The sequence below is a fragment of the Podarcis gaigeae genome (genome assembly GCF_964106915.1).
Source record: "Podarcis gaigeae genome assembly, chromosome: 2".
Classification (NCBI taxonomy): domain Eukaryota; kingdom Metazoa; phylum Chordata; class Lepidosauria; order Squamata; family Lacertidae; genus Podarcis; species Podarcis gaigeae.
The window spans coordinates 49195447-49218904 of NC_139679.1; the positions used below are offsets into that span (position 1 = coordinate 49195447).

Consider the following 23458-nt stretch of genomic DNA (forward strand, 5'->3'; position numbering starts at 1 on the left):
ATCTTCTCTGAATGACATGTGGGCATAAATAAGACCAAGGCAGCTGAACTCACCTAAGGCACCACCAAGAACAGCTCTGACTCTGTCCAGTGTATTTTGACAATCTTTAAGAAGCTGTGGCATATTGAGCAAACATTTATTCATCCATGGGGTGTTTGCTCAACATGCCACAGTTAGTCGCTGGCTTCAGGGCTTGGGGGGAAGGGGATTTTGACCACAGGTGGATTGGCTGGGTCCTGTGAGTTTTTTCCTTCCTGAAAGCAATCTTCACAACTTTGGAGTGGATCCTTAGTAGGGAGGAGCATGGGAGGGGCACCTCACCCCAATCCAGCATGGAATCCCCTTAAGGGACCTTGGAGGGTGGTGCTTTCCAGAAGCTCAGCTTCAGGGCTGGTGGGCCACAGCACCCCCTACTAGTGACTGGATGAGGTCCACTGGAAGCTGTTCACACTGTGGCAGACCTCAATAGTGGTTGAATAACAGCTTGTCAATCAGCTGGTGGGCTCGTTGATCACATGGATACATACTCAGTAGAGTTGTGGCCCAATTTAATCCAGCACCACCACAGCTTCACTGTGTCTGGGTCTTAAATCTTCCAAACTTCCTTGATATTGGTTAATATGAGCTCAGTTCTGAGAAACAAAATGTGCTATCCTGGGCACATTCAATAATGTTATGAGTCAATTTGTCTGTCTGAGATGCAGCTTATGCTGCTATTGTCCATGCTGTGTCATTTTCAGAATATCCTTTTGAAGGGAGGATAAAAATGGATACCTTTGGCCTCAGATTTGCCCCCCCCCCCCGCACTCGGGCATGCTTGAGAAGTACTGAGCTCCACTCTGCAGTGCACATGACAAAACAATAATTTGAACTGGGTAAATAACACCCGTCTAAAAATAAATAATGGAGAAAGGAGATCAATCTTATATTTACAGGTGGCTAAATACATATTTGATTTACAGATCAAAATGACTTCCCTGGGTAAAAAGAAGAAATAAGCATTTAAAACTTCCTTTCATATAGACTTGTGATAAAAGAGAAAAAACTGCAAAGTATTTTTAGCAACTATGAGACCTGAGATAAGCAAACTCCAAGACACCAGCTTGCAGCATTTTTAAATTCTGCCACTGTTATTCTATTCTAGAGTATTATAGTTTAGCTAAAGGCTCACCTCTTCTTTTTTTTAGATTTTCTCCATGGTTTCTTCTAGCTTAAGCTACATCAGAATGTTACTGATGGTTTGCATTAGCCCCCTGAAATATGCACATGTAAATGAACAGATTGATAAACAGTGGGTGAAAATGGAGGATGCAAGCATTCCTGTAGACCAGAGTTTTTCAACATTTTTGTGTCCACGTCTTCCTTGACCAACTGCATTCTTTCTGCGGCACCCCTGTGGGGCTCAGGAGCCCAGTTATGTCACCCCTTGCCTGCCAAGCTGGCAGCTTCTCACCCTTTTCGAACACCCTTGTGTAGTGTTTCCTCGACCTCCTCTCCTCTCTCCTTGGGAGTCCTCTGAGCTCCCCCCCTCCAAAGAGAAGTGACTCCTCACACTGTCCAGCGGGGCCTTGGATCCTGTCTGTCCATTCCCAATAGCAAAGGCTGGTGGACTGGCTGGCGTAGGGTCCCTCGCCCACTTGCTTACTTATTCCAATGCTGCCTCAGCTCCTGACAACCAGCTCTCCCTGGCCAACCCCAGAGGCACATGAGGAACTTGTAGCCAGTACTGCTGCAAGATTTTGGAAGGCAGAGACACAAGAAGGCATCAGGGGAAGGGAGGGAAGGAAAGAGAAACAGAGGCCAGTGTTGCCCGCGCAGTGGTGCCATGGCACACTGGTTGAAAACCACTGCTGTAGACCATGAAAACAAAATGGATCAATGCTGGAAATAAATACATTTGTTTAAGCTATCTAGGACCACTGGAGTGTCTTTATTGCAAAATTTGTTACTCTGTATGTGTATATATATATATATATACACTCACACGTACATAAGATTTGCAGTGCTTTAGTTTTAGAAACAAAGTAGATCAGACTGGATATGAGTTTATTTAATGGCAACATTGCAGCTTGGTTGTATTTATGTGTTATATACCATTCCAATCTCCAAGTAATGTGAAATTCAAGGGGTTCCAGGCGCCTTTATGATATATGGTAGATTTACACATATATACGATGGTGGGGTTCACAGCATTAACACCCTATTCCAGGAATTTGTATCCTTGCTTAGATTTTAACATTTACTGGATCCACGAATTAATAGGGTCTCGGTATAAAATACCTCATATGTTTCATTTACTGTTTCATGCCTAGGTCTGAGCTGTTAGTACTCTTTCTGCCTATCTAATCACACAGTACTGAACTCCCTCTCTCTCTCTCTCTCTCTCTCTCTCTCTCTCTCTCTCACACACACACACACACACACACACACACGTCATGGGAGCAGCCTTCCCCCCCCCCATGTATGTTTATTTTAGTATTTTGACCATCTGAAATGTGTTCTTTTCTTCTACATTTAAAAAAACTGTTAGTGTTCATTTAGAGCAAGTAAGTTGACATTGCAGCTTTGGTGAGAGATAGGCACTTTTTTAGTTCTAGGAAGTAAAGCAGTAGTTACTACAGGAGAATGTAGACTCAGCAGAACTATAAGCAAGTGCTATTAGCAGAATTTATTGACAGCTCAAAACTGTATCATATATGGCATGAACTGTGTTAATAGACAATGAAATACAAGTCTTCTGAGCCCTTCTAAGAGTTCAAATGATCCCTGGGCTAGTTGCACTGCCTATAGAATTAATGGGAATGAAGTGTGATGTCTTACAAAATACTCAGTATTCTGTTTTATTTGCTACAGATAAAAATATGTGGTGCAGAATAATTTCTAAAGCAGATTTATGCAGGCGTACTTTGTAACTTTTGTTAAATTTTACAGGTACTCTTGTAGGGGCTTCATTTCTATAACCTACCTTGCAGCATCTTTTTATCATTTCAGTTTTAGATGAACTAAGTCAGGGGTCAGCAACCTAAGACCCATGGGCCGGAAGCGGCCTGCGGAGGTCATTTGACCGGCCCACGAGCCACACCCAAACTGAGTTGCCTGCTCGCACACTGTGCTAAACTGGCACAGCACGATGCAGGGACTTGCTTCCATGGTGCCGAAAATCGCCCCTGCGCATGCGCAGATGTTGGAAATCGCAAGCGTGCACACCCACACAATTGCACAATCCAGCCCATGGAGGGATCCCCACGGGGCCAATCGGGCCCAGGCAAGATAAACCTTGCTGACCCCTGAACTAAATCTAAGGAGACAAAACTGTTCAAAACTTATTTGCCTCTAATGCTTGTAGGAGACTCTACTATTTTTAATTGTATTTCCTTTTAATTGATTGAAATATTTGAAATTTGTTCCTGAGTTGTGCACTGCCTAAATATCCACAATTCCATAGAATTATAACATTTGAATGGGATGTCAAATTGATTTGTTTAACATCACCATGAAAAAAGGATGATAACTCATGTAGCTAACCAATTTAGTCCATTATTCCTAAAGTACATCTTCAAAGATCTGTATTAAATAGCCTATCCACTGCAGTAACAAGAAGTATGAAATATGCAAGTATGAGGCTACTACAGTGGTCTTTCCATCACAGCCTTTGACTTCTGCTATGTAGCCTTCCACTTTAAAACACCTGTTACTTTTGCAGGAGTTCGCTGTTCTAGAGCCCAAAGCTAAGTTTTTCAGAGAGCTTCACTGCAGTTTGGTTCATGCTTATGAAATATTCAGATAAGGAAATTGAAAACAAAGTTAATTAATTCTGCAAATACTCCTTACTACGCAAGTACGCTGAAGGCACATGATATATGTATTCTCCACCATTTCAGTACAGGGGACATTTTTCAGTTACTACAATGCCATTTGCTTATCACATCTATAATGTGCCAGTATGCCTCAATTAAAGAGAAAACATATCTTAATGAAACATACAAGCCAATAATTGATAATATGGAAGGGCATACAGTGGACAAAAAAGAGAAACAAGTTATTTTAAAAACATCTTCCTGTCTTTGCACTGTGACAGCGTCCATAGGTGTAAGGCTGTCCCTCCACTGTTATAGTATTTGAATGGAATCTATTCATATACAATTTAACGTTTGTAGGATTAAATTGCGCAGTCAAGCGAGCCGGTTTGGCTTACTTGCATAGAACTTGGAATCTCTGTGATGCAACGGGTCAGTTCATATGGCTGTTAACCAGGTTGGTGGTTCGAGCCCACCCAGGGACAGCTGTGGGCAGGATTCATGCATTGCAGGGGATTGGACTAGATGACACTCAAGATCCCTTCCAACTCTATGGTTCATGTGGATAAACCCTGTTCAAAAACTATACCCATGTGTGGGTGACTTGAGTGGTGAAAGTGGCGATGGGCATCTCCAATGGGCTCCCTCACTACAAATGGGAAAAGTTAGGGTAGAGTGGTTTGGTTTATAAGACAATGTTATATATTCATTTTGCTAGCTCTTGTTTCACAATAAGCTGGTAGAACAAAGAATCAGAAGTTCTGTCTTCTTGTCCTACCCATCGGAAGGTATCCATGGGGTCATACTTGGGCTCAATTTCCAAAGCACTGCCAATGGCTTGGCAGTGGTGTTTTGCTGCTCTCTTAGCCCAGCCCACTGCTGTGATCTTACAGCAACCCTTCAAGCAATCATGTAGGGTTGACTTAGGCTTTTGTGGGGAAGCATCACTTTGGCTTAAGCCAACTAGAGTCCATTGTCATCTTGGAAGCAGAGATCAACAAAGCTTAGCAGAGAAAGGGAAACTGTAGGGCAGATGTTTGTTGACTTATTGCTGAATATTATGTACATATATCATGGTCCTCTTACCAGGTTCAGGAGCAGATAATGTGATCTGTTACCCACAATAGAGGTGTGTCAATCCACAAGAAGGTATTATTTTATTTAAAAGTTAAAATTTGGACATGTTTTTAACCCATGGAAACTTCCTTCTTGGATTATATTCTCCCCATACCGCTCCAAACAACAGAATTGTATGGCACCTTAAATTATGCCTTAAGCTTTTAGTTCTTACATTGACATAAGATTCTGTGTTGTTTTTGAACAAATAGTAAAGCTGTTATGTTTTCGTTATTTGACTCATTGCTTGGGTAACCTTGGGTCTATAGTCCAAGCATGGAAGTTACAATATTAGGAAAAGCTTTGTTGTCTTAATTGAATGATGAAATCTGCATCAATTTGCAAATACATGGCACTTCTTACGTTCTTAAGTGATAGATGCAAATTACACCTTTTATATTCTAGCCTTTCTATCCATCACTGCCACTGACTGATGTGCTACCCTTAGTACATTGCCATGCTCTTGATAGTTGGTATTTCTCTTTTTATTATGAGGATGCCAATACCTGGTTGTACCTCAAGGTACTTACAGATCTTCAGATGAAAGACAGTGCTTGTAGAAAGGATCATTGTTCCATTATGAATCTTCACTTGATACCTCTTGAGGATGATGAGTTGCTCAGGCATACCCACATAGGCATGTTGCTTGATATTACATTAATCCCATTCGTTCCATTCGTAGCCAACATGCTCTTGTGTTTCTCTTTGCCTTTTCTTTGTCCTCGGATATTGTTGAAGACCCATTAACCTAGAAAATTCAAAAAAGACACAGCTTATTGAAAACTGTTATTCAAAGATTAACAATGTACAGTCAAAGCATTCTCTTACCATGTAAAGACATTGGCAACAGAATATGTTTAAATGGCTTTTCATTACATGCAAGTGTAAGCCTCAAGAGCACAGGCAATTTGGAATTTAAAATTGAAAACTTGTTGCAGTGGTAATTACATTTAAAGACAATGGATGCAGAGGATATGTTTTGGTACTTACTTGGATTATACACACTTCCCTGCCACATTGTTATGCCCTTGTTGAAAGTGCTGTCTCTCACAGATAATATTTGGCAAAAATTATGACAGATTTTGGCAAACTGATTCACTTCCAGAGGTGTAACTATATCCTAGATGTGTGTTCTTATATGGGTGCAAATTTATCTAAACCATATTTGTGATCATGTCAAACATATCAGATTTAACAATCTGAATTAAAAACATATAGTAATATAAACTTCTATAAATATTAGAAGGGTAGAAAAAAGCTTCTATTTTATCACATACTTTAAAGCAGCTGGATAGCTGAAACTGAAATAAGATTCACAATCTTGAAATACTTTCATTTTATTTTAATTAAGGTTCCTATCCAGTCCCTCATCATTGCCTCTGAAAATCTTAACACCTGTGCAACTCTGTATTGGATCATGTAACATATACGTAGTTAGTACAGATCTCATAGAATCAAAGTAAATAAAATAAGCTGATCTACTTAACAATCTGGCAGTAACATTCTGCACTAACTACAGTTTTTGAACCATATTCAAGGGAATTCCATGTTGAAAGTGTTACAGAGTTTCATAATCCAAACGGGAGATTACCAGAAGATGGATCTCTGTGGCCAGCAGTGACCAGGAATGCCATAGCTGGTGAACTAGCTAAACATCATAATAAGCGCTCCATGGCACTGACACTACCTGATAATACTGTAAGCTATACAACTGCCCAAGTCACCGAATTAAATTGAATTGCAGAAGCTCCAATATACACAATATTTGTTCTACTAACTTATGGAATTAATTGTTGAAAGATGTAACTTTTAGTCAAGGTTCTTTAAATCATTAGACAAATATTGGGATGATTGTTGCCTTTGTGCCATGTTTGTGAGCTGCTTTGGAGCACCTGGTTGTCATGTCAAAGATGGTTCTGCATGAAATGAAATGATCCAGCAAGGCAATTCTTATGTCCTCATGGTTATACTACCACACACCAATAATGAACAAAAAAATCCACTCTAAAGGCGAAAAAATTATGCAGACAAAATCATGAAGCTTGACCTACCTTATGTTGCTGAAAAGACAAATAATGGGCGATGCTCTTATTTATTTTATTTTAAAATATTTTCCTGCCACTCTTCATCCAAAATCTCAGTTTTCCCAGGTGCAGTCCAAAGTTGCTTGTTCAGAAAGTTGCTGTTTGTCAAGAATCAGCAAGGGGTTTTTAACTATATTGGAGAGATAATTTTATTTTTCAGCTGGTCAAGTTTCAAGCAACACGAGCCTTTGGAAAACAATACATTTGGTTTCATCCTAATCTTATATTTAGCAGAAGCAAATCTAAAATTAATGGACTTGGGTTTTACTTTTTTTAATAGTGTGATTGTTTACGAACTTGCTTGGTATTTGACATATGATGAATAAAATTCCTCAATCAGTGAATTTACATTGAAATTACCCCCTTCCTTTCCCTTTTGAAATTACTGCCTTACTTTCCCATGTGGATTTATTTTTATATCCCATTCACATTAGGATGTTGAAAAGGCTGCAAGGAGCTTTTAATGTGCTTAGCTGCCTCTCTGCTCTTATTATGTTTGATCAGTAAAGAGCAATCATGGAATTAAAAATGGGAGAGGAAGCTGTATGCAAGATTTCAGAAGCCCCAGGGAGCAAGTTTATAGCTTTCTAAGAAGCGGATTCTCACACTTACACTGAAATAACTCTATTGAAAGCAGTGTATTTTCACTACTTTTTTTAAAGAAATGGGTTGATAAATTAGTCTTGTCAATTAAGTTTTGCTTTGACGTCTAAGATTGCCACACAGTTTCATCTTAAATGAGACTGCTAAATATATAGCTATTTGAATCTGACTTTCATCTGCTTTTATTGGCTCTTGTCTTCCAGGACCTTGGGCCTCTAGAAACAACAGCATAGATAGCGGGGAGGCAGAGGTCGGACGGAGGGTCACTCAGGAAGTACCACAAGGAGTATTCTGGCGGTCACAAATCCATATCACACAGCCACAATTCCTGAAATTCAATATCTCGTTAGGGAAGGATGCCCTTTTTGCTGTATACATAAGAAGAGGACTGCCACCTTCACATGTCCAGGTATTGTATGAAGATGTTTCATGGGGGGAAGTGTTAGTGATTATTTTAATTCTTCGGTGGGATTATGTTCTAGGATCTGGAGATACAGAGTTTCTGAAAGAATTTTGTGAGTTTCCCTGCCTCCACTTCACCTTATTGGCTGCTAATTGTAGGAATGAGGAAATTCAGCAGTACCCACCAAGTTGTTTTGTATTACTAGACTTTGCTGTGAATGGAGAAGAAAGAGAATGTAGAGAACTGCTGTTTTCTGCAAAAACTTTGCATTTCCCATAACATTTCTTGTCAAAGCTAGCTTCTGCAGAACATATGGGATATTATCTGTGTCCTAGGTTGCTTTGCTATGTGTTAATTTGTAGTAGCATTTGTATGGTTGCAGCTCGTCTACATTTTCATCATTTTGGATGTTCTTAGTTTAAAGAGAGAATTACCAGGTGAAAATTCAGTTCCATCTCCTTAACATAGCTCAAACACAGCAGATCCATAAGGGGCACATTCTATCCTGGGATTTTACTTTATTGTTGTCTTGAATAAGTTTTTAAATCCACAAATCTTGGCTTAAGCTTTCTCCTGAGTGAGCTTTTTACCTGCAGGAGCCTACAGCTCAAGCATTCCCCAGACAAAAGCTTCAATTCTTCTTTTATCCTGGCTTGAGTTAACAATATTCAACTATTTCAATAACCAAAAATTATGCACTAACTTTCTGCACAGCTATAAAGCTTGACAATAGGGTAACTCAACTGAGCAGGATCCATCGATTGCTTAATGTGATTCTAGAAACAAACAGTCAGCCTGTTCCATATCAAAATGAAAGCAGCAATAAAAGCTCTCCCCCCCCCTTTACATCTCACTAGATTAATAGAAATAATCTGAATTTGACATTGGATGTTGCCCTAAAGTTAAAATTGAAAACACCATGTTCCTTCAGTTTAAAAATGTAATCTGTGAAAAGAGCATAAAACTTCACTTGACAGTTCATCACTGATGAGTGCTGATATGCCAAAGCAAGTCGAATCCTTTGTGGGAACAAGTCAATAATCAGAAAATTAGGTACATGATTAACCTGAGACTATGAAGACTCAGATCCTGTCTGAGAGCTCCAATGAGATTGAAACTTCTCTGTATTACTGTTTAGCAAATATTCCAAGAGCCTAGTTTAGTCAGTCAAACTGATGGAGCTGTATACTTGTTCAGAATATGTTTTGCAATTCTGTGGATAGGGAGTAGTGTTTCAGAGGGACAGCAAAATTCCAGAAATGCTGGCTTGCAATGCTTGTGAGTTTAACATAAAAGAATGCAGTGCTATCTCAGGCAAACTGGTTTCTATCATGTGGCAAATTATAAAATATTTGCTAAACGTTTTGCCTCCCCCCCCCCCCCGCAAGTGAAGGGGCTGTCAGGAGGAGTGAGAGTTCCTATAATAATGTTTAGTGGTAAGCTGTAGGTACAATATTATTCAGCTGAGTGTCATTAGCGGCTGAGTTGCTAAGGACCGGGTGGCAAGTTTGTGCTGAATTCCAAACTGACATTTTCCAGTGCATTTTAGACTGTGGGATATGTTGGTGAGACGTCCATAGGATATGTTGGTGAGAAAGAGATTTTATAGTAAGTTTTGCTAAACTTTCTTACAAGGTAACCACACTAAAAAGTTAAAAATTGTTTATTTGTCATTATAGAAAGAAACAGTATGAGGTGCCCTGAGGTAATTTTCCTGTGAACATTTGCATGATAGTACAGGGAGTAGAAGTAGCAAGGGAGAAAAAGGGAGGTAGTGAAAGGGAAGGAATCCGTTGACTAAGAGAAAGCTCTAGATAATACTTACCCTTTAGAGACACTTCAGAGATTCAAAGAACACAGCAAAAGAAGAGAGATCACAATGCTCTTCCTTTTTTACTTTTGGTGTTGCATGGGACTTGCAGTATCTCCGTGGGAAAACTTCTTTTGCTTCTTCTTTGAAGGTTCAAACTACTCCTTAGGAACTTGCCTTGCCTGAATATGCTTCACTCATTGTATTCTTTTGTAATTAGGATTTGACGCTTCAAAAACACAAATAACAACAGAACCCATTAAATGCAGCATGAAGGCATACATTCCAAGAAGTGGGGACAATGCAAAACTGAATAATTCCAAGATGCAACACTCAACACTTCATAGGAGCATCAAGGACAACTTCACCTCAAAACCAAGGAAGCACTGCATCCAATTGCATTTCCTTCTGTTCTATCAACAGCTTCTCTGTGAGGAGCAGGATAGACAAGATTGCAAATAAAAGGCTGGCGAAGAGAAAAATTCTTTGTAACAAGCCTATGCCTGATGTTGGGGAGGGGGGAGGTGAGGAAGCTGGATGGTTTAGAAGTGGGAGGAAAAAAGGAAGTAGAACAGTTCAGCCTGATGTTCACCTGAAAGGAAGTGGCATGGCTATATTTTAGTTTGAAAAAGAAGTGGGATGTCAACCCATCCTATCCAGCCTTACTTTGAATTGTTATAACAATTCGGAGTTATTTTTTTAAAAAAATACAAATCTTGCACAAAGCATAGGAAGGGGCCTTTTATTGGTTTACAGGAGCTAGGTTTGTTATAACAGGAGTAGGGAGATCTGTGGTGCTCCAGATGTTGGGATCAGATAGAATAATAGAGTTGGAGGGGACCATGAGGATCATCTAGTCCAACCTCCTGTAATGCAGTAATATGCAGCTGTCCCATACGGGGATTGAACCTGCAGCCTTTGGTTATCAGCACCAACTGAGCTATCCAGGCTAAATTTGTTAGACTTAGCTTCTTATCAGCCTAAGCCAGCATAGGCAATGCTCAAGGATGATGGGAGCTGTAGTCCAAGAACACCTGAAGGGCCACAGGTTCCATAACTGCTTTACAATAACTCTTAACATTTTTGTTTCTATACGGTGGCTCTTTATGTTTACAGATCCATTCTTTCCTAAGAAATATAGTTCTTTTGAGATGTCTAGAACGGTCAGTGCTCAACATTTTCAAAGACCTCTTTGCTGCGTGGGTAGATTCTGCAGCGTTTCTTCCTGATTAGCATAAATGCTGTCACTGTCTTTCATTACGTGGCCCCCATCTTACACTTTTATCTGTCTATACATGGCTTTAGGGAGAATGTGTCATTTTCAGCAAGAACATTTGGTAAAAACAATTCATTATAATAGTGCACTATATCAGATCAATAGAGCTGAAAAATGCAAAGCAATGAGCCAAGTGACTAAGTGGTAAAGCAGAATTAGACCTAGGATTTTTGTCTGGGGCTGGTTTGCTCTAACAGTAAAATATTCTTTGATTTAATTAGTTAGCTATAATTCGTGCAGCACCTCAAATGACAAAAAGTCAGCTCATCCCTTCTTCCCCACCCCCATTTTGTAGTATCATCATAATACTTCTCTGTAAAGAACCATATAGAAATTCAAAACATTGCCAGTTATCATAGGATACATTAAAGGAATTTTCTTCGTACTCAGCAAACTGCTCACATGACAGTGTAATGTTGTTAAGAGGTAACTTAAGTAAGATTACAGGTCAGGTTCTGCAAGTATTGATTGGTCCAAAACTTTATTTATTACTGGTATTATTTAATTTATTACTAGTGTCATGAAAGCTGAGGTTTTTCCTTTTTGTTTGAGTAAACTGCTCTGATGAACAACTAAATATGGAATAGAGACAACAAAAATATACAAGAGGTTTCTGCAAGCATGTTACCTTTCCCAAGGGCTCTGTTGTATACATAAATTAAACAGGCATTTTCAGTGGGTCAACTCGAATGGCGTATCTGTTTAACAATAGTGTTGCACTTCTAGTTGTGGAATGAGACCAGGTCCCTGCAGCTACAGCCAATTCAAACCATTTTAGCTCCTCAGTGTGCTGTTCCTCTTCGATCCTACCAACTGCTGAGCCTGCCTGCTGTCTGAGATAGAATCAGTATCAGACGCAGGGGAGGCAGAAGAGTCTGCCAACACAATCCAAGCAGAGCAGCATGTTGCCAGTGAGAAATGTCAGCTTTTATTGCTACACTGTTCTGTGTTGACCCTCAGTGAGCAAACCTTCCAAAGAGCAATAAACTTTGTTTTTCCAAGGGTGTTATCCCAATCAGGATATTTTCCAAAAGGCTAATGACTGTGTCTTTAACCTCTCCTTCCTCCCCAACCTCCTCTTGACAGCTAGGTTTAAATAACATTTGTCAAAGATGCTAGACTGAGGGGCTGATAAAAAGCGTTTGTGCTTTTTATTTTTCATACCAATGTATATGTTGGATTCAACCTTTTAGTTCTACTGTGCTCTCCTAAGACATAGTTGTAACTGAAGTGATAAACCTGTGACTTGGCTGTTTCATTTCAGGCGGTAGGTGGGAATTCACATGATTGCATGCTCCTTCATAAACCATCACCACGATCAGAAATTCTGCATAGGCAGTTTCTTATGTGAATAGATTTTTGTATGGAGGAGCACTCAGTCTGGACTGAAGTAGTCCAGCATACACCTAGAGTTATAATTTCAGTGGTAACTAAGCTTAAGAATATTAGCCAGATTTACATTTGGAGCACTAGTGGGTCCTCTATTTCTATGAGCAAAGCACCAGGCACATGTTTGGCATCTGGAAGAAAACCTCTGAGAACCTTTTCATTTTGTTACTGAAAGCAGTTCCACAATTCTAGAGGAGGGTGACCCTCATTTTTTGGAAAATAAATACTTTACTAAATAAAGATTTAAGAATCATTTAGCAAAACTCACTTTGCAATACAATGGTTAGTTTTCATAATGGAGGCATATTAAAGATTCAAGGCAAGCATCTTCCAAATGACTCATCCTTTTATAAGAAATCTATTTGGTTTGTGCATGCCAGTGTTAGGGGACACATAGTTATGGTAACTTAATATTGAGTGCATACATCTTTCTTTCAGACACATCCATCTATCTCTATCAGCAGCTAGAGAGATAAATGTTCCTGAAACAAGACACATTTTCATTGGGAACTATTACAATATTTGATATGTTTGTGTATAAACCGTAAGACTGTATCCATAAAAGGGCTTTAAAGGCTATCAGGCTGCCATATACTCTAAAGTTCTCACACATTGATGATAAAGAAGTCTGTACCAATCTATGTGGAATTATGTCCAAGATGAGGGAACAGGTTTTGTTCAATTAAGTTCAGAGCATTATACATCTGATTTAGGACATGCTCCATTCCTCAAACAATTTGGGTCGGATGTTATCATCAGCCTACAATTATTGGTGACCAGATATTTCTGCTTGCTTCTAGTTTTATTAGTTTCATATTAATACAGTTTATTCAAATGAAGGTACCTTTATTTGATGTGGACTATTGGTACAGACGTGTTTCAAATGAGATCCTAAGCAATTGGTCTCCATTAGAATTCCTGTTGATGTGCCCAACTGGGTTGCAATGGGTTATATAGCTGCTTTACAGTACTCTTGATTCAGGTAGGTAGCAGTCAAAATAAATTTAATAATTGCCCAGTAGCACCTTAGAGATCAACTCAACTAAGTTTTTTCTGGAAAGTGCTACCGGACAATTTTTTAATTTATTACAATACTCTTGTGAGCTAAATGGTTGAGGGCTAGTGTCCAGTGCTAAATTTGACTTGAGGCAATGCTATTTCTCAGCTACCCAACTTATCAGGATACCATGCAGGATAAGCTAGTTGATACCACCACACCAGCATAGAAATGTCTCAGCGATGATGCAGGAATGCTAACCATTAGGAAAGGGTTAAAAAATAAAACTGCCAATATAATAATGCTGTTATGCAAATCTATGTTGTGAGCGCACTTGGAATACTGCATACAGTTCTGGTCACTGCATTTCAAAAAGGATATTGTAGAGCTATAGAAGGTTCAGAGAATAGCAACCAAAATGTTCAAGGTGTGTGGAGTAACTCCCCTGTGATGGAAGGGGATGTAGCTGATGTAGATAATTGTAGCTGATGTGGAGGAAGTTGATAGGGAAAGGTTTTTCTTTCTCTCCCATAATACTTGGGAGACATTCAAGAAAGCTGAATGTTGGAAGTCAAAATAAAGTACTTCTTCACACAGCACATAGTTAAACTATGGAATTCACTCCTGCAAGATTTTGTAATGCCCACCAACTTGGATGGTTTAAAAGAGGATTAGACAAATTCAACTTAGAATTACTCAGAGTGCACCTGTAATGAAAAGAATTGTTAGACCCACTAATTTCAATAGATCAGCTCTGAGTAATACCACTCAATAACTGCATTTCCACATTACTCTGCATTCTGGGAGTGAGTTATAGTAGTAGAGTATTCATGATAATATAAAAGTGAAAGTATGTAGTTTATATTGTAAAAAACTGGCCTGTAAAAGTTATTGGGATATTAAAAAAATATATAACCATATAAAGCTGCCTATTTCTCCTTATTGTGTATTTATTTATTCCTGATAGCATTAGAAGTAGGTGCCAAGATTAACCATTATTACAGTGAAAATAAAGGCATGAAATACTGAACAGTATTAGTACTTTTCTGAGCACAATTAAAAATGTTAGTGTGGATCTTTAAAGCTCTTAACGATTCGGCCCTATATACCTGAAGGAGCATCTCCACCCCATCGTTCAGCTTGGACACGGAGGTCCAGCTTCGAGGGCCTTCTAGTGGTTCCCTCATTGAAAAAAGTTCCAGGGAACCAGGCAGAGGGCCTTCTCGGTAGTGGTATCCGCCCTGTGGAATGCCATCCATCAGATGTCAAAAAGTAATAAATAATTATATGATCTTCCATAGACATCTGAAAGCAGCTCTGTATCAGGAGGCTTTTAATGTGTGATATTCTATTGTGTTTTTGTATACAGTCAAATCTCTGGTTACGTAAACTTCAGGATGTGTGCACGGCAAACCCGGAAGTATTTTACCGGGTTTCGCCACATGCGCGTGCGCAGAAGTGGTCCTCAGGTTGCAGAAACCTCAGGATCTGACCGGACCCCTGGAACTGATCCTGTCCGCAACCAGAGTACCACTGCATTCTGTTGGAAGCCACCCAGAATGGCTGGGGCAACTCAGGCAGATGGGTGGGATACAAGAAATAAGAATATGAATACCACCAATTTAAATTTATAATGAAATGCCTTTCCTTGATCTTCTATCCAACAGTATGATTTCATGGAGCGTTTGGATGGGAAAGAGAAATGGAGTGTGGTGGAATCTCCACGAGAGCGCCGGAGCATCCAGACTCTCGTCCAGAATGAAGCTGTATTTGTTCAGTACTTGGATGTGGGGTCCTGGCACCTTGCCTTTTACAATGATGGAAAGGATAAAGAAGTTGTGTCTTTCAATACTGTTATTTTGGGTATGTATGCCTTGGCTGTGGCCTCTGCGATTGGTTGGCTGTAAGATGTGGAAAAGAAGCTCAGGGTGCCATTTTAAACAAATTTACTTTATTGAACTCAGTATAGTCAGGGACTGCATAATTTTAATAAATACAAATTTAGCAATCATGCTTGAATCTAAGGGGGGAAAGACAGACCTGCCTCAGATATTACACAATGTGACAATGACCAAATAAATTATTAATGCTTTTTCTTTGTGTTATAGTTTACAGTGTCTGATAAGAAAAAATTGTAGAACTTCCTTTTTTGAGGGGTGTGATGGTGGGTGTGGGAGGGTTATTGGGTTGTTCTTGTTTTATGTTGAATATGTATTTTGTGTTTTTATATTGTGATTTTATCCTGTGAATTGCCCTGGGACCTGTGGGTATAGGACAGTATACAAATTTAATAAATAACAACAACAACAACAATAATAAATTGCACTAAGGCCCCTCTTACCTGCTACTTGGCAGGAAGCTGTGGGTGGGGCCTAATGGTACTCCTCTGGGCTCCTCCTCTGGTTCCAGCATGACAGTGGGAGTCACTTCCTTTTCAGTCAGCCTTACTGACCACAGGGGTTGTGGGCTTTTCAACCAATCACATGCAAGTTGGGGGGGCATGCGGTTTTGGAGCAGACCAGAGGGAAAACATCTGTCCTCCAGTCTGTTTGCACTAAGGATAGTCTTTAATATATAGTACAATATACATAATTTTTAAAATCAACAAAATTAGATGGAAATTCTCTGTATAAATTTGAAGAAATGTTGCTATCAAGAAAGATTGTTTGGGCTTTCCTGGTAGTATAAATTTTCCCAGAAACAGGAAATAGCCAAGAAGTAGGTTGTAATAACAGAATATACATATGTGTACATACAAACACATTTTGGCATCCGTCTGTCTCAAGAGACAATGGAGTGTGCCTCTGGGGGTGAAGCCAAACTGCTGCAGACTGCTGTGGCTGCAGACATTGGTAACTCGTAACTGCTGCCTTCCACGCTGTTTTTACTGCCTTAGTAAGCATCAGAATAACCTCTCTGGGATGCAAGGCTGGGTAGTGCATATAGAGGCCCTGGGCTGCCCGTGCAACAAGACCCTGCCTCTTAGCCTTCTGATGTGGTTTAAAGGAAAGCAGAGCAATGCATTTGTCTTCACTGCAGGAATTGCCAGAAGGAGGCAAGTAAGATGCCATCCTACTGTCATGGACACCTCAATCCGGTTTGTGTAGGGTTTACTCCTTAGCCCTTTCTTCTCCCGAAGATGTCCTGCAAGGCAGTGGGTACAGATTTTTCTTCTAGTTTTCCTCCCGAAGACTTTCTCACAAATTAGTATGGCTGCAATGCAACAGAGGTTTGGTTTTCCTTCTCTTAGATGGGCTACCTTCCCAGTTTGATGAGCCCCATCTGGCCCTCATTTCCCTCTACAGCACATGTAGTGACTGCCTTCTTGACTGTTGGACCCACTGTTGGTCTCATCCACTCAATCCACTGAAGCTTGTATTTGCATGCAGGGGAAGTCCCAAACTCATGGAGGGTTTAAGACCCATTGGCTACCCTCACCTGGTTTAGCCATCCAGTCAAAGCTAGTCCTGGGGTGGGTCCGCTGTCACATGCTGACAGCTTCTAGAAGCCACAGGTGAGAGCTGAATGCAGGGTGGGGAGTAAAGGTAGACAAACTACTCCAGAGGGAGCATGATGTGTCCAACACCAGAGGTGCTACTGCTCCACTAAGACCCCATACACCCCATGCAAACACATAATTGAGATATATACAGTATACACCTTGCCACAATAGACACAGATGCCCAACATGCCAAAGATATCCTAGTAATGCATGTTCGGTAGCTTTGCTACATTTTCGTCTATATAGCTTGGTCTGAAAGTGTTGCTAGAAATGAAGTACAGTTTATGAGAAAGTCGAAGGTAATAGGTGTAATAGTTAGGTAGAAGTCTTGATGGTGCAATGATAGTAATTGGCCTGAAATGTGAAGAAAAGAACAGTCTTTTATTCAGTTCAGAGGTTCTTTGACACATATCTATTATGAGAACTTTCAGCATTGAGATAGATTGAGAGGTCTGAAATCTCGACCCAGATGAAATAGAAGAAAAAATGCCAATGTCAACCAGATATTCTCATACTAAATACACAGACGATCTGAATATATAGGAATATTATTCAATGCATGAGAGAACTAGAAAATGTTTACAGCCAGTTTATATAATTCCTATCAAGTACTGTAAATAATGTTCAAAAATGCTGATGATTATTATTGGCAATGCCCTTTTTACTACATGGTTTATTTTTTGTCTTACTACATGGTTTTTGGTTTACTATATGGTTTGCTTTTTGTCATTTCAATTGGTATATAATTTCAGAAGATTGAACAATAGCAGTAGTACTTTTTTTTGCTCTTTATATTTTACAGAAGTATATAAATTATTTGCGTCTGTACACACACACAAGCATAAGTTCATAAAGTACATTGCACTTTTATTCAGCCCTATTCAGTTATGATCCACACAGTTGTAACCATGTGGACAGGGAGACTCAACACTTTTGCTCTGTTGCAGACCCTGCTCCCCACACCAGCCTCAAATTAGGAAAATACTTATAGCTGGGAAGCCTGCCGTACAGATTTGGAACCCTGATAATATAGTAGCTGATTTTGTATTCCATTGCTATTTTTTTGGCCGGACATTTTCTATCAGAGTACTAGGAAGCAAATTGAATTCTGGAATTTCTGTAGAGTCTCCCAACAGTACCTCCTTATGGGTTTTTCCCCTAAATATTTTCAGTACTTCTACAAATCTTGTCCCTGCTATTTTGGCTGCATAAACAGCAACACTCACAGTCTAAATATAAGAAATACAAGGAATGACACGAAGGGTGAAATGAATAGCTTTTGGAAAAGTGAAAAGTATTGCCAGAGGCAGTAATCTAAAATATGACCTCATATTAAGATGAGATACAAAATACTCTCAGCAATAACTCTTATGTAGTATGTAGCTGCAATTCCCATTGAATTCCTTCAGACTTTTTTCTGAATAGACATGATAAGATTCCATTGTTAAAAGAAGGGTTGTACTTTCAGCGTTTTCTAAATGTATAACTTTTTAAATTGCAGATTTTCGCTGTTAAATTTATGCACTAATAATTTACATGTGACAGAATTATGGTTATTGTGTTATAACTTTGAAAGTAATTGATTAATAGGGTGGATAAAAACAAAAGTAGCTGTAAAATCAAGCTTTCAAACATGGAGGTCCTTTACATATGCTTTCCTACATTTATGCAAATGAAGAACATTTTCACATGAAATACAGCAATAATAACACAATTTCTATATTGAGATTGATGCAGTATTATGCTTGCGCTTCCAGTATCTCAAACATAAGTATAATACGTTAAGCTGTGGAAAACAGGTTGAAAAATTGCTACATTAGCATGCTTTGTGCATGCAAATCTATTGTCAAGGTACAGCAATTATCACACACAAAAGCTACATACAGTAACAAAAACCACATCTTATATAGGAACCTCCCTTCTGACTCATAATATATGATTGCAGTCGGTTACCAAAGTTACAATGACTCGTTCTAATCATTAGCGCAAGAGACCCCTGGCTGTGACTGTGTAATTTGGACTCATTATATGACAGAAGGGACCTCTCTGCTTCTTCTTTTCCTCATATGGAAAATAGGTCTGTTTAATGCCTATAAGTGCAATATAATAGGTTTTTTCCATGTAGCAGAAACACCAGCTTTGCCAAAGAAAAAGAAAATGGAAAAAGTTTACAGAAACCACCTGTTAAACACAGTCTTTGTGATTCAAGAATCCTTAAGAGATATACTTCTTAGAAGTGTTAACATTTTTGTCTTTCTTCAGGTAACTTCTGATTATGGAGTTCAGTTGTTGAACTTACATTGTGTGTGACCATTAAAAAATAACATCACCATAGACTAAAAAGGGAGCGGCTAACACATTAATTGCACCTGTCTTTCAGATTCTGTGCAGGACTGTCCACGTAATTGTCATGGGAATGGCGAATGTGTGTCTGGAATTTGTCACTGTTTTCCTGGCTACCATGGAGCAGATTGTGCTAAAGGTAGTGTTATATTTGTCTTCAAATATTCCTCATTATGTCTTTTATCCTGTACTATAGGAATCATTTGTCATTGTAGTGAAAATGATTTGTGTAACATTTTACCTAAGACATATTGGAGTTCTGTTTTCCTGTAGGACTTTTGAAAGCGAGACTTAATTTCTGTGCTACACTATACAAGAAAAAAAGAATCAAATGTAGAGTGAGTAGCAGCCCAATCCTACAAATGCATCTTTCCATCTCCATCTCACGTCCAGGAAATATTAACATTAAATTATACAATTGATAAAGTCCGGGTTTGTTTAGATCATTGACTTTTATTCTCACACTGGTGTAAAGCCTGTTGCATTTAATCCTATGATTTTGCAGAAAGTATTTTGTAGCATGTTTTTTCAAGTGTAAGGCTTTTTTATGTTACCGCAACATTTAGGACTTAAAAGCATAGGGCTATTATACTTACTAAGTATATTTAAGAGGTTCCTAAATATGTTTCCTGCCAGTTAATTCCAATGGGACAAACACTAGAGTTCAGCTGTCCACATATGTAGCATATAACACACAAAGAAAGGTAAGTTGTTGTTGTTGTTATTATTATTATTACTAATGCATATACAGTAGCATCTATTAATATTAATACTATTAATGTACATATTGTAGCCTAACCATGAGATTTCTGTTGTACACATTTTTAGGATCACATTATATATGGCATGATCCTTCTCTATGTGGGGAGTCTTCCCATGTGATTTAGTAACCTGATTGCCCAGGGACAGGAGCAGCAGCACGTCTTTGTGTGCAGTGCTGAACGTGTGGTCCCACAACCCCTTTCACTGTGCTTGCGCTTCACATATTAGTCATGCATGAAGGCTAGTATTGTGATGACATCTTCTGGCTACATGATCCCTGATTTCTTGTAATCCCTCTTTTGTTACAATCTGTTGGATATATGCCTGACAATGTTTGCACCATCCGTCAAGCAGTGTAAAGAAGAAATTAAACTTGTTAGGAAATAGTAAGACAATATTTTTTTTCAAACAACAATAACAGTTTGAGAAGTAAAGTGTTGATAAGTCATCTTTTAACAGAAGAAATCTAATGACTGCCCATTTTGGGGATACAGCTTAGGTTGAATAGGTGACTATTTAAGTTGACCAGAGTAACTGGAGAGAGAGAGAGAGAGAGAGAGAGAGAGAGAGAGAGAGAGAGAGAGAGAGAGTGTTTTAACTCAGAATGGTAATATTTTGTGATATATGTGAAAAAGAAAACTAATGTTGTAATTCCAGTGATTAATCGTCTCAGTATGCTACTTTGTAAAACTCATTTTTGTTTATTTATGCTGTAGAAACAGTAGGAATAATAGTGACACTTGTTATCTTCATGCTGTACATTGCAAAGAATATTTGCTTTGCCTGTTAATCTCTGGAAGTGAATTTTATTTATCCTTTAAGTTATGTTCAGAAATTTATTTATGTTTTAAGGTATGTTCTTTGTGTGTCTCTACACGCAAAATTTATTTCATTTTTTAAAAGGCTTTTTAGCCAGCTCTTAAATTACTTAGCCAGTTTAAATGCTGTAAAGAAGCAATTTTTATATGTGATTGGAGAAGTAACCACAGCAAGGAAAAATCAAGGGAACATATGTCTTGTGAAAGGGTTTCCATGCGTTATATTGTTACATGATATTCACCTACTGCTCAGATATCCATTGCATCTTCCTTAGTTGGTTGTCATGTTTGTTTCTGCATCAATCTTAAGGAAAAACAAAAAACAAAACAACAACAACCCTGGACTCATTTTCAATAAGTTACACTTTCTCTATGGGGTCCACAGGAATTCCAAACACACTTACTAGGGAGTAAGCCCCATTGGACACAGTGGCTATTACTTCTGAGTAAAAATGCATAGGATTGCATAGCACGTGTCTTGAAAACTGAAGGCTTGCATTACTTTCGTAAATGATTAATATAAATAGGTCTGTGGCTATTGTAGCTAACTTAAAGGGCAGTATTTGATTCTGAGATATGTGATTTTTGCACTCAGAGAAATTAACAATGCAGACCTATACATGTTTATTCAGAAGTAAGACCCAATGGGACTTACACCCCAGTACATGTGCTTAAGACTATGCTGTGAGACACAACTAGCAATATCCAGTTAGTGGCATTTACACTACCATTTAAGCAGATAAGCTTAAGCAAATAAACATAAAAACCATTTCTTTACCTTAATAATTTTAATTGATTTTTTGTTACCTTTAGATAACTACTTTGTACTACCACCACCCTGCTACAATTACTTCCCCTTTCTGTCCATAAAAGTGTTTTGCTTTCTTAAGCTCATTTTTTGTCAGCATTGCCCCCCCCCCCCCTGTGTGGCTTCATCATTTTACTGCTTTCACTTCGTTTATTTTTGACTGCTGGCAAAGGATGGTCCTATTTCAATAAGTATCAATATAAGGGTAGGTTGTTGTTGTAGCTGTTTTTGTAAATTTCATTAATAGCCTTCCATTTTGTTTTGTTTAAAATAATTAAGCCCATTAAACATAGCACATCCATTTTCATGTTTAAATGCTTACTGTTTGATTACCACCTCTGACAAGCTGAGTACTCGTGCCATATCCACTCCCTATGTTACATGAATTCTTGTGACCTCCTGTATAGGAATTTGACAAGGTAAATTTCAAATTAGCGGGTAGGTAAGTAGATACTAACTACTGGAAATGACAACTCCTGCTGGTCCACATCTGTCACTGAAGGCCAAACAATGTTACTATTAGAAAACACAGACATTGTCTTGAATTAGACATTGGTGAAAGTATGTTGGCATTCTCCAAATATTTAGTTGCTTAGCAGCTTGTAGGCAAAGCAGAGGCTCTCACATATGCAAATAACAAAAATGTACATTGCAGTCATGCTGTTTGGAACTTTCCTGTGAAACTGTTACCTTGAGAGAAATACAGGAGTTGTCATAATGGTAGCAGGCATACATTTCCCTTTCTTAAATAAGACTAATGAAACTTTAATCATTGTTGATCACTTCTCATGCAGTTGTTGTTTTTTTTAATCGGGAAAGGCTCAATATCTACAAATCTACCATCTTGTTAGGTTCCTTTTACTCATTATCCATAGAGCATTCACAGCATTTACAAAGTCTTGGTCAGAAGGAGAAGTAATGTAACCAACAGGGGCATTAAACCATTGTTAGCAACATGGGCATAGTCAGGATTTATGTTGGGGGGGGACAGGCTTCATGTTGGGGGGCAGAACCTCAGTTAAGTATTTTTTTAATTTACTTAATACTTAAATTTATTTTATTTATGGGGGCAGCTGCCCCCCGCCTCCCCTTTGCTAGGCCCATGGTTAGCAACATAGGGGTTTGTAAATTTGGTATGCATATTCATTGCATGGACCCATTTAATTAATAACAGTGGGGTAACTATGGGAAGGAGTTCAATGTTGCGCTCTTCTGATCATTCTGTCAGTGCAGGCTTGCTAGATGGAACAATCCTGACACACTGTTCTGGTGTTCCCTTGACCCTACAGAGTGGGTTGGTGGAGAGGAGAAGAAAGAAAGCTGGGTTGGAAAGCCGGATCATAGATTGTTAAGCGGCTTGTCCCTGTAAATACATTTAAAAATTTGATTTCTTCGCAGTACTAATGGGATTTTCTGGGCCCAATATATCATATGTGATGGGCCCTCCACCCATCTGTAGGCTCCTAGTCCATGCAAGATGTCCAGCAACTAGAAAGCAGGAAAATTCCCTACATGCACAGAGATAACTTAAGACAGTTAGTCAATATACATTATATGATTAAATAACCCAGCCAGGAGAAGCACCCACCATTCTATGTATTCCTTATAGAACTCAGGTGGAATCATATATTCTCCAGGAGCTTTATTTGATTCCAAGTAAAATTCATCAGTTAAAATAATATAACATTTTCACCATAAAGCAAATAATAGTATCATAAAATCAATGTAACAAAAATACTGCAATTCAACT

At 38.8% G+C, this 23458-nt stretch overlaps 1 protein-coding gene and 1 long non-coding RNA gene across 22 annotated transcripts in view; one reads left to right on the top strand and one right to left on the bottom strand.

Moving 5' to 3' along the window:
• TENM2 (teneurin transmembrane protein 2) overlaps nucleotides 1–23458 on the top strand; it is a 712099-nt gene that overhangs the window by 573159 nt on the left and 115482 nt on the right. For all 21 annotated transcript variants that reach the window (XM_083718520.1, XM_083718523.1, XM_083718504.1 and 18 more), the window contains 3 exons: nucleotides 7804–8009; nucleotides 15143–15338; nucleotides 19358–19459. In XM_083718520.1, coding sequence (XP_083574646.1) covers nucleotides 7804–8009; nucleotides 15143–15338; nucleotides 19358–19459 — 504 coding nt within the window. The remainder of the gene's footprint in view (nucleotides 1–7803; nucleotides 8010–15142; nucleotides 15339–19357; nucleotides 19460–23458) is intronic.
• LOC310835452 lies at nucleotides 1196–7020 on the bottom strand. The gene is made up of 3 exons (XR_014559670.1): nucleotides 6965–7020; nucleotides 5444–5661; nucleotides 1196–1253 (listed from the first exon to the last, which is right to left on the bottom strand). It is a non-coding gene; the product is annotated as an uncharacterized lncRNA (long non-coding RNA).